Raw genomic sequence first — 12,613 nt, 5'->3', positions numbered from 1 at the left:
GATTGGAACACCTCAAATGCCCAGATTATGTGGCCAATGCCAGAAAGTGGTAAAAGAATATAAACTGATAGCCTTGAGTGGTAGCTGCAGCAGGATTGTGGAATACAAGCAAAACAATCGAAAATCATGACTCAGCATGAAAAAAGAAAAAAGAAGTTGCCACTTATTATAATCGGACACAAACTCTCCGGAACAATGAGGAAAACTGAAACAAAGTGATTAATTTTTTTAAAAAGTGATTCAATAAAGTCTCTTAGAAATGAAAGTTTAAGACAGTGTTGTTTAAAGAAGCAAAGGAGTGTTGTGATTAATTGAATATTAATCAATTGAAGCATGCATTGCACAAATAAATACTAAAAATTAGAAGTACAAATAACAAGTTGTAGGATATTGAAATTAATAAGTTGACTACTGTAAAAATGTAGTTGTAGACTGTTAATAGAAATAGCAATTAAATCCAATTAAAGATAAAAAAAATTAAAGAAAAAAGAAGATTAAGACTTTGAATTTAAAATAAACTAAAGATATTGTTAAAATAAAAAAATCTAAATTCCTTAATGATAATTTGTAATGGATTTAAAATCAAGAAATAAAAATGAAATTTTATAAGATTTTTTCTAGAAAATATTTAAAAAAAATTAGAATATTTAAAATGTAAAGTTTAAAATGTAATTTTTTTATATCAATAAAATATTTAAATTTTAAAAATAAAATTAAAAAAATTCATTAAAAATAATATAATTAAAAATCTTAAATAATATACTAAAAACTTATAAAATTCAGGAATTTAATATTTTAATCAAAAATTTAAAAATAGATTAAAATTTTAATAAAATTAATTTAAAATATATTTTTATATATTTATATATAATTTAGATGGGATAATATTTATATAGTATTTAATATTTATTTTATTTATTAAATAATATATATATATTTTTAAATATAATATTTAATATTATATACAATATGAAAGAATCAAGGATTAATATGCCAAAGAAATTTGATAGGACAAGTTTAAAAATTTAAGAATTTCTACAATAAGTCAAGCTCTATTTAAAATTACATATTTTTCAATATTATAATGGATTTAATCAAGTTAGACTCATGAACATACTTCTATTTGGAAGTATTTTAGTTTCTACCTTTGACAATGTTGAAAGCAAATTCATTGAAATAATTTATTATTCAAGCCATTGCATAAAACAATTAATTTTTTAAAAGATGCTAAGAACAAAGATTTTATTAAAGAAGAACAAGTTAAGTCATGACAATAATTTTTAAGTTTTGGGAACTTACTCATTAAGACATAAATATATGCAAATTGATATAATACATTTTAAATCTCTCATTGAGTAAGAAAAGACTTAACATTATTAAAAAATATTTTACTTATATTGTGAAAAACTTAAGCACATTGCTCAACATTGTCTAAAAAGGCAATGCAATTACAAAATGAAGAGCATAGTTGCAAAAAACAATTGCAATAGAGACAAGTTTGTCTAGCTACAATAGAAAACATGTGGTTGGAATCTTATACAATATCTACTAAAGGTCATATTCTTTCTTCAAATCTCTCATCTTGCTTTAAAATAAATATTTATTTACAATCAAAAAATAACAAAGTCTCTATTTTATTAGATTTAGGAGCCTCAATTTTTTTTATAGACAAAGAAAAATTGAGACTCTTAAATCTAATATAGTATAAAATGAGAATTATATTCTTGTATTAAAAAATAAAAATATCTTTAGTCAAGAAATCTAAACTTGTACATATAGAAGTTATAGATGATTGTTTATTCTCTTCAAAAGTTTTTATCTATAAAATCATTTTCATAGATGTAGCAATTAATAGTCATATTAGCTTGGTAATATTTTATATTATTAAATTTGAAACTTAATTATTTTAGATTTATTGTGGTTAAAGAAATATAATCTTTAAATATATTAAATTTCTTGTAATCTTGATTTTTTTATTAATATAACTTAGACTTTGGTTATCAAGGTAGAAAGTCATGAATTTAATACAACTAAATCTTTATAGATAGAAATAAGAACTTTAATGCATGTTATAAAAAAATAGTAATTTTTATTTATTTATGCTATACTCATTTTTGATGGTAGAAAGACTTCAAGCAAAATTTCAAGTTGACATAAAGATTATGAAGATGTTTTTATTAAAAAAAAAAGCATAGATATTCTTTTAGAGCATTATTATTATGATTGCTCAATTCATCTTCAAGACACAACTCGACTCCTATTTGGATTAATTTTCACAATATTTTGAATATAATAAGATATTAGAATTGATATTAAGATATTTTTGGTGGTCTCAAATGTGTAAGGCAATTAAAGACTTTGTAAAATCATGTAATTTTTTTTTTTAAGATCAAAAATTTCTTTTCATTCATTTTAAAATATAATTTAGCCATTACTAATACTAGAACAATTATGGTCTTATTTTTCTATGGATTTTATCATTGATCTTTTAATTTCAAGTTCTTATGATTCTATATTTATAATAGTATATTTTTTTCATCAAAATGATATATTTTATATTATATATAAAAACTACCATAATTAAAGAAATAACTATTTTTTTTAATAATATTTATTGCTATCATGGATTATCAAAGGATATTATATCAAATACAAGAATTCAATTTGTATCAAGGTTTTGGAGAATCCTTTTCAAGATATTAAAGATGGATATAAAACTAACTTGAGTTTTTCATCTTCAAACTCATGGACAAACAAAACATATAAATCAAGTATTGGAGCAATATTTGAGATGTATTATCAACTACCATCAAGATGACTAGATAATTCTTTTGTTATTAATAAAATTTATTTATAATAATATGATACATTTTTCTGTATAATAAGTACTTTTTTATGTTAATTAGGATTATTATCTATAAATTGATATTTTTAACTTATTATATATTAATAATCATGTTTTAGAAGATTTAACAATTTTTTTAATAGAATTACATACAATGATAAATTTACAATTAAAGAAAGCTTAAGAACAATAAAAAATCAACATTGATGCATATTGCAAAGAACAAACTCAATTTTTCATTAACAGCAAGATATGTTTCTTTCATTGTAATATCAAAACTACTTACTTTTGTAATAAGTTAGATTATTGTAGACTTAGACCATTTATTTTTTTTAAAAAAAATCAATCTAATTTCTTATTGATTACACCTACCAAAATTTATGAAAATCTATCATCTATTTTATGTATCCTTTTTTAGACTATAAAAGACAATGGATGTACTAGAAAGAAGACAAATGTCATCTCTTCTTATAGAAGTAGACAATAATCATGAATTTAAGATTGCAAAAGACTTAAGCTCAAGGTAGCACCAAAAGAGATTGGAATATTTTATACATTAGTATAAATATATTATTACTAAATGCATATAGAAGCCAATCAAGAATCTTGTAAGTACAACAAAGAAGGTTGATATTTTTCATTGACAACAACTATCAAAACCAAGATGATAAATAAAGTAATATTTTGCTATAAAAAAATAAGATTTAGTGAAGATTGCATTCTATTTTCTATCCTTATTTTTGATTTTTGTGTATTTGTGATTCTAAGGAGATGAAGAATCAATAATCAATTTCAAGTTAAAAGCTTTTTGTTTATTAAGTTATTCAACAATGCATTAAAATAGTTACAATCTTCAAGATAACATATAGAGATAAAGGCCTTCAAAAACAACATATTCTTCTTCAAATACATAGTCAGATAGAATATATTTGATATCACAACCTTAAAAAAGACTTTTAATGTTTGGTGATATTAATAGATGTAGGAATCACCATTAATGGTATTCTAAATGTTTTATTTGATGGAAGTTAAAAAGACCTCAACAATAATTAAATAATAAGATGGTCTTATTACCATTGTAAGATATACTATTGATAGATGAGAGGACCTATCAACTATCTTCAAAGAAAAAAATATTAGAATATATGGCAAATATAATATTTTACATCTTGGACTTTTTCAACATGAGATTACCATTCTTTGTAGAACTTATCTCTAAAAAGAGATATAATTTCACAACCATATATATTTATTGAGATTTAAGGAATTAAATAGAAAAAATAAAAATAAATAAGTTTGATAATACATCTTATAGAATAGCTTCTTAGAAGCATCATAGATACAAATTTGACTTTACACATGTTAATAGATGATTGGTAGGTTGAAAAATCGGCCAATAAGTTAATTACATGTTGTATATGTTAGTCAATTGTAATACAAGCTAACTATCTAGCATACATGTAGGAAACTAATCTTATAAGTTAGACATGTGTTTCGGAAGTTGAACAGTTATTGGAAGTTCTATAAAATGTCATTGCATAGCTCTTAATCAAATAATATATGTAAAAAAAAAGAATGAGACCTTCTTTAGTCTTATTAATACCTTTCTTGTTCTTAGTCTTGTTTCAAGAGTATTTGGCCTTGACTCTTTTATCTTTGAGAATAATCATTCTAATTCTAATATTATATTATTTAAAAATAAATATCTATTCTTTTCTAGTGATATAATTGTGTATTTAGGTTTTTATTCTTTGTAAATCATATCTTTAATAGATTTTTAATATTTTATTTTTTTATATTATTTAATAAATAAATAACTAATTCAATTATAAATTTTAATTATAAAAATATAATTAAAATAAAAATTTAATTAAAATAACTATATTAAAAAATTATAGTCATAAAAATTAGATATATAATAATTTATCTTTTAGTTGTACTAATATAGAAGGCCAATTATTGCAATATTAATATATTCAAATGATCTTGTATAGAAATTATTTAATAAAAAATCTTTAATAAATATAATATTTAATTCTATTATTAATAATATCATGCATTTATAATATATCAAGATAGCATTCTAACAATTCATTAGCTTTTACTCTATATTTATTCAGTAATATTTGTTATTACCAAGCATCTCACTAAAATCCAAATCTATGTATAATATTCAATCTTAGAGACTAGTAGTCAATGAATACAATAGACAAAATAATGGAAGTATATCACTTTTGAGATATTAAGAAAAATATATTTACAAGTATAAAATATTTAGCTATCAAAATAAATAAAGTAAAATAAATACACTTGAACAAACTAGACATAGGAGATAAGAACTACCATAGGATATAAGTGGTATGAAGAGTGTGAAAAATAGAAGAATTTTTTGAATTCAACTCTACTAATTCAATCAATGATCTATATACAATATGATTGATAGGAACCTAATTCCGAGAGACACATTAGATATAGATTATGACAAATAGAAATAAAAGAAATTAGACATAGTCTTCAAAGACTTGACCTATAGATACATTACCAAAAGAGGCTATACAGTAGGATTGGATAAAAAGACTATCCCAAATAAAGCAAAAGAAGTGTTAAAATCTCACTACTTCACTAGACACGAAATTAAGATGTTTTATATACAACTATAGTATCTATGCATCTTGGTGAAGGCCTCCCTCTTTAATTGGCTTATGTTGGCTAATAACCTTCTTATTAGAAAATAGTGTATGATCATGTGTCAAGATAAAAGATAAACCTTATGTAATAATAGAAGTATTGAACAACAGAGCATATTTTTTAGAATTATTCCTACTTAGATAAAATATGGACCAAATACAATATAATATTGATATAAGAAAAATATAGATTAACAATGAACTAGAAAGATGTTCTATAGAGAACATTGCATCCAAAAGGGAACAAGAAACTAAAGACACTTACTTGTAATGTAACCATCCAAAAAGACATATTGTGATTAGTCTTCAAGTTGTTCCTATTCTAAAACATATGATATGCTAAGTGCAACCATGATAGTAATAAAGTTCCCTTCTATATATGTACAATCTTATATAAAGTAAAATAAAAATAAAAATAAAAAAAATCCATATATGTTGAGATAGAAATGTGGCAGGTATTCTATAAAACAAAAAAAAATCCGTTCACATTAGCAAAAAAAAAGTACTCTTCTTAGAAATAGAGATGGCTAAAAATATATTTATAATAATAGGCACATATAATTAGAAAATACTCCCTTTAGTAGACTATTTATCCTAAAATTTGGTGCTACAAGAAAAAATCTTCATTGTAAATCCGAGAGAAGTAGATAGTAAAGGATAAAAAATACCACCAAAAGATACACCAATAACTACTATAAGAAACTAATAAATTCTCTTATAGAGACAAATCCAAGAAGACCTCCATTTCCTATCAAAATAGAAATTTTTAACTTTGTCAATAAATTGTTATATTTGATTTTACCACCTCTAGAAGACTATATTACTATGGGCCAAAGAATAGATTGTTCCAACACTAACAATCCTTAAAAGACAAGGCTACAAACAATCAATTGTAAAAGCATATAAAGAATGGAATAAGTACTATATAAAGAAATCAAAATATGATTCTAAGAGGTGGAACACTAATGGACATATTTAATATTAGAAGAAGATGACAGCTATGAAGCAAAAAAGAATAATTATTTTTACTATTATGTAGAATTCTTTACAAATTACTAAAAATGTACCTTCGTTGATATCAGAACAATCCTTGCCTCAAATTGACAATGCATATTTACATAACTATGGCCTTCTTAGACATTTCTAACCACAATCTCTTTTGACTCTTTGATGAAAGTTTCGACAATAAGTCAACATGGATAATACACCTTAAGAATAATATTGATAGAAAACATTACACAACTAGATCAAGAGTAAGTTTTAAAGGATAAATATAGACTACAAATATAATTCCAATCTCCTTTGTTAAAACATGATAATTATTTCATAAACTAAAGATATCCTAATGCTTTTATTTAGCTTAGTCGAACTCATCCAACATCATGTGCCATATATAATTTTTGGATGTAAATCTCAATGCAAATTTTAGCTCAATTGGTAGAACACAAGACTCTTAATCTTGTAATTTGAAATTTGAGTCTTTAGGATGACACTTAATTAGTCTTAATACAATTTGATTGACTATTTTTTATATCATTTATTATCCAACACTCCATTTTAGTTGGTAGCTTAAAGAGAGCAAGTTGAGAGGTATAGCAATGGCAACTTGTTATCAAATAGATTTAACTATAATATTATAAGAAATTTAGTATCAAATTATTCATCTTTTCTATCACTATTTGTAGTTAGTTAATTGAACATTATTTTTAGGATTAGTACTTATTTAACATACTAGTTACTATATCTTTTGGAGCCATGACTCTTTCATTATTTTGAATTTGAGATCTATATGGCATGAAGTTTGGCCACTACACTCTTGACCAGGGAGCAATAGAAGAACACTTTGCCTGCCTTCAATGATCTAAAATGGAAGCAAGATCTATTCTCCAATAGATATGGCTCAAAGGTTAGTACCAATAGCCAAACGCTTATGCATTTGGATGCTAAAAGCCATGTAGCTAAAAACAATGCAACTCAATTGAAATATAATTTTGTTACTTGTTCAGTGATCTTTTCTACCTAGGAGCTCACCATCATAGAAGCCATTTGGAACAAAGCCATGCAACTCACAACCATTAGCCATGTCTTGGGCAAAAGCCCCAAACAACCACCCTACATCAATTGTTGCAGACTGGCATGCACCACGCCCTCCACTCTATAGTAAAATTTGAAGACAAGGAGATACCCTTCACCCCTTGGAGTATCTTCTTCTCTGGATAAAACAAGGACACATACAAATATCTAGCATACTTGGTCTGGATTTAGTTTTTAGATTTGAGCCAATATCTTCTCCACAAGAGTTGTTTCAGAATCGTTGAATTCTTTTTTTTATTTATTTATGAGTTTTAAAAATACCAGTTCCTGTGTCTTGTTGCCTTGTGCCCCTCATAGAATCTGTTAAGCACCTAATTGAACCTTTGTCGGGCTTGTGTGAAGGCAACAATAATGTCGGCTGTGTCTCAGACATGGCACTGAGGTATATGCCTACATATAATAAGGCATTTTATAAGACTTTGAAGTCTCAACAGTTATATAGTCCTGCTTGTAAAACTTGTCAGTTCTGCTATTATTAATTATGCACAAGTTTGTTCTGCATTGGTTCGGGGGAATTAGCGAGGTTCTTCAACCCCGAGTACAATCATCCTTATCCTCATTAAATTTTACATCAGTGATTATTTTTCATCTTTGAAAAGAGTTACATATTATTTCCACTTTTTGATTCTTTTTTTTCTAGGTAGCAAATGAAGTTTGTTAATACTCGTTTACAGTTACGTAGCATCTGTTTTCGAATGCGATGTTTAGTTAATAAGTGTACTCTATAACTGTTAAGCAAGTAGAAAATCATAGTTTTGAAAAAGAAAAAGAAAATCAAAAACATCAAAAATTAGCGCAAAATTTGACCCGGTATTGATCACACAACGTAAAGTAATACTTTTCAGTCCAATTTCAGTTTGCTATTCGGAATTAACTTTTTGCAAATTTGACTTTGAGTCGACGTATAATACTGTCATCGTTGCAATGCTTCTTCCGATTACGACATTCATTATACGTTAATCAAGATAACCCATATGAAACAATTAAGATTTCTACACCCTAATTGCAGATTCCCAAAATGTTCCACCCTGAAATCTAGCTTATTTTCTTATGAATGAGTCATCGTCGTCGTCGTGGTTGATTGATTTTTGGAGATCGGAGTCTAGCACAGTCCGCATTCGCCCTCAGCAACTACTGTTTTAGGTCGTTTGATGTTCAGAGATCCATGAACGTGTCGAAGAAGAATCTTTCCTTTGATTTCATGAAAGGCTGAACCAACATGTTGCATCGTCACCAAGCTCGAACCCCGTAAACGTTCGGCGTAAAAGCCAATGATCGAGGGTCAAAAAACTTGAGAGGAACAACAGTCGTGAAGCCACAATGTATCACGAGATCGAAGCTGTAGTCGAAGTCGGAGGAGTCGATGACAACAAAAGAATGGAAGAAACGACAGTCGAACGAAAAAAACAAACCCATCAAGCAACTGATCTTCGTGCGCATCGAGGCGCAGCATCGCAATGCTAGAGATGTCTGTTATTGAGATCACGAAAGTGTGTCGACCTCAGAAGCAGCTGAAATCGAAGCGATCCTAATCCCCCTTCAATGCTGGGTAAATTGAAAACCTTCTGTGAAGTAGGATTACTGATGTGAAGCCCTTTTTAAGAACAAGTGGTCGCAATCTCTACAATTATGGTACAGACAGTGACTAGATTTAAGTTTCAGTTTGAACTAAGAGAACAGTATGTGATCAATGCTAAAAAGAATTGAAGATGGACGAGTTCACTTCCTCATGCCGACGTCTTTGTGATTCCCAGGCAATTCTATGTTGACTCGGAGGAGTGTCCATACCGATAAACGCTGCCGTTGGATCTTCGATCAGTTATTTTTGAAGCCTGCCGCGGAAGTTATTCTACTCTCAATGTATCAAGTCTGACAGGATATCAGTCCGTGGATAGGGTGGGATATGTATCAAAGTCATGCCACAACGAATACGCAGCTTGGTGATGGCGTGAGCTTTGATGGAGATATGTGTCCATGCACACATCGCCTTCCTCGTCCTGGTCCACGTCGTCATCTCCTTCCCCTACTTCGCATTGCTTTGGTTCTTCCGACGCCGTCGATGCCGTTGTTGACGTGGTCATGCCCATGTTGAAGTAGCTGTAACTGTAGTTATGCTCATTCGAATACTTTCCACCCTTCCAACCATTATCAATAATGGGATTCGATACGTCTACCACTAAATTCGTTCCAATACTGGCAGCAGCACGCTGGGTCTTCCAATCCTCTGCTCTGTCTTCCTTGGTCACTGTAGACGTGGCCTGCCCTCCTTCTGAAGATCCGTTGCTCCCAACATGCACAAGACTGCTTGATAGCATTTGTGTAGAACGGTGTCGGCACCGCGGGTGCGCAGTGCTGGAGCTGCAGCTATGCTTCCCCACATATGTTACCTCGAAGAGGGTAGGATCCCTGTCAGTGAGTTGCACCATCTTCTTCGCACGGCACTCCTTCAGGCTGCATTTGTAGTATCCTCTGTATCCAGTGCGAACCCAAATTCATGATGTGGAGAGATTATGAATGAGATGATATTTGCAATACAATTAGAAAAAGAAACAAAACTAGTTTGAGTAACTGATCTCATACTTGAGAACATTCAACGTGCTCCTTGTTGATTTAGCACGTTGAGAAAGTAGTGGATACGGACCTGCAATGGTTGGAATTCTGGATGGCTTTGTTGCCGTATTTCTTCCAGCCCCGGTGACCATCATCAGGAATCCCCCTCTTGCCGTCGTTCAGTTTCTGGAGAACCACTCCAGGCTTTGCCTTCTGTCCGCCAAATTTTCTGAGGATAGTCCCGCCAACATTACATCAGTTTTTTTGGTATGTGTCTGAGGATTCAATTGTTCACGATCATTCTGCAGAGAGTAAAAGGCATCATGTATGGAAAGCATAGCTACCTGGCTTCACTGTTGGCAGCGGAACTGATCCTTGGCCACGGTGGATTCGAATCCACCGCCAGTAACCTTGTATTCAGGTTCTGTTCGTGTGGGTGCTGCTGTTGCGTTGATGAACCTTCACCTGCACAGCAATTCATCTTGGGTTTCATTCAACAGGGCTTGATATGCAGCACCAGATTAGTGACAAAGTACCGGATGATTCTCTGCCCGAAATCCTAACTCTGACAAATAGGACATGTCAGCCTTTCTGATGTTGTCGACTAAATTTGTGTGGTGGATTAGAAGAATATCTGATGCTCATCCATCTAGTTCTCACAGAAACTTCTCACGCATACCATCATGGTTTGAAATGAAGAAAAAGGAGACACCACATTGAACTTTCACTTGGGTCTTATGATTCCTCTTGCGTACGCAAAGAACACAGTCAGTATATAACTTTCTGGTGGGGAGGAGTGCGCTAACGTCCATTTTGCTGAATGATGGTTCACGTAATCCAAAACCGATCTCCGGTTACGGCAACGAAGAGGCATGAACTGCAATGTTACCTGGTGGGGGTTGCGAGAAGGGATCAGTGAAGCGGGGACTTCCAGAATTCCGTGGTGTGCATCCGTTGCCCTTGGTGGTGATTGAATGATACGGGAGAGGATCCTTGTGTAAGGAACTGCGAAGGGAGTTCAGAGGAGCGACGACGTTTAGCCTGGGTGATAGGTGATCTTTCGCATGGTTAGTTACATCGAAGAATTTCGTATTCCATCCTGGCGGAAACTGTCCCTCAACTGCACTAGAGCTCCTCATAGAAGTGTTCAGCGTTGATGGTGACGAATCAGAAGGAGACGAAGTGAACGAGTTCAGGTTAATCTCTCGAAGGCTGCACAGGGCGAGGTGACAATAGTTCAAGGAGTTTTCAATGTAGGCTTTGAGCTCTTGAAGGACGAGAGGAGAGATTGGGAACTCTGGAGTGAGAACTCCGCAGCCAATGCGTTCGTCCGCAATTGGAGTAGCGACAATGCTCTGCGGGTAATGGGATACAACCAGATTCAGAAGATCCCTCTGGTGAACAATTGCCGTGCTAAGCATCTCTTTCACTGTCTGCACACAACGCTCAAACTCCGGACGGTCCCCTTTCAGCCGGGGAACGCTGGTGTTATATCTGAAACTCATGACAGCTTCCACCAACGGAGCTCTCCTAAAAATCCCTCAAGCAACAAAATCTCTTACCGCCTCCGCAGCTATGATATTCTAGAAAAGAAAACCATCAACTAAATCGGCTGAAGCAGCTCGGAGAATTTCAAACCAGGGCAGACGAGGCATTCCTCCGCTCTAACACATATGTTATGTCCCAGCAGCCCATTTCAATCCAAACCCCCGGTCCACCGCCACGTGCTTTCCGGGCAAACAAGCACCACAAACAATCGAGCAAATGTATGAGTACCTGCAACAACTTCTGCTTCTTCTTCTTCTTCGGCGACCCAAACTAATGAGTCGCGTGACACACTACGAACACCGACAGATTCGCGAATGTTTTCACTTGTCGATCGAAGTGACGTCCTGGTAATGACCCAGTTGGGTCCACGAAGTTGGAGAAGCGAACCATCTAGTGCAGCACAGAAATGCCCGGGAGTTATCCCCACGTCCCCCTTGGATTTGGGGGGAGAGGGGGGGGGGGGGTGTGGGCGTGATCAGTGGGTGCTACGCTCTGGCAGCTGGCGCAGCATTACCACTACGACTCACCCGAGGCGCGGTTCTGTGGAGCTGTTGCCACCTCTGCGCAAGTAAATGTGCGCTATCATGCGACACTTCCTAAATTTACAACCCATTGACCCACGAGGATGCAGTCCACGGGTCCATGGGGAGGATTGAAGCAGTAGGGTCAGCGTAGCAGACTATTCGTCACCGAGAGAGGCGTTGAATCGTTGAAACTTTTAAGCGTTGAAATCTTCTCGAGGAAATCCCGCAAAGGTACCCACTGGAGCATCAAAGTCAATAGGGCTGCTTCGAGGGAGCATGGTGCCACTGTTGCGCAGCTGGGTAGCCTTTCCCGACTGATCCAAAGGGAGGGATGGAGTCTCCACGTTCACGCATTCCACCGTGTG

At 32.3% G+C, this 12,613-nt stretch overlaps 1 protein-coding gene across 2 annotated transcripts; it reads right to left on the bottom strand.

Moving 5' to 3' along the window:
- Positions 1-8,453: 8,453 nt before the first annotated feature.
- LOC112278317 (uncharacterized) lies at positions 8,454-12,146 on the bottom strand. 2 transcript variants are annotated; one of them, XM_024511601.3, is made up of 5 exons: positions 11,953-12,100; positions 11,066-11,388; positions 10,521-10,641; positions 10,268-10,405; positions 8,454-10,095 (listed from the first exon to the last, which is right to left on the bottom strand). In XM_024511601.3, exons 2-5 carry the CDS (start codon positions 11,313-11,315, stop codon positions 9,507-9,509), a joined length of 1,098 nt encoding a protein of 365 aa, XP_024367369.1. In that variant the 5' UTR covers positions 11,316-11,388; positions 11,953-12,100; the 3' UTR covers positions 8,454-9,506. The 2 variants fall into 2 exon arrangements, with proteins under 2 accessions (XP_024367369.1, XP_024367367.1); XM_024511599.3 differs by having other exon boundaries at positions 11,066-12,146.
- Between the last annotated feature and the right edge of the window lie 467 nt (positions 12,147-12,613).

Source organism: Physcomitrium patens, chromosome 25 (assembly GCF_059467195.1).
Source record: "Physcomitrium patens ecotype Gransden chromosome 25, ASM5946719v1, whole genome shotgun sequence".
In the NCBI taxonomy this organism is placed as follows: domain Eukaryota; kingdom Viridiplantae; phylum Streptophyta; class Bryopsida; order Funariales; family Funariaceae; genus Physcomitrium; species Physcomitrium patens.
The sequence above is the reverse complement of the archived record's forward strand: the minus strand, read 5'-3'. Positions and strand labels throughout refer to the sequence as shown.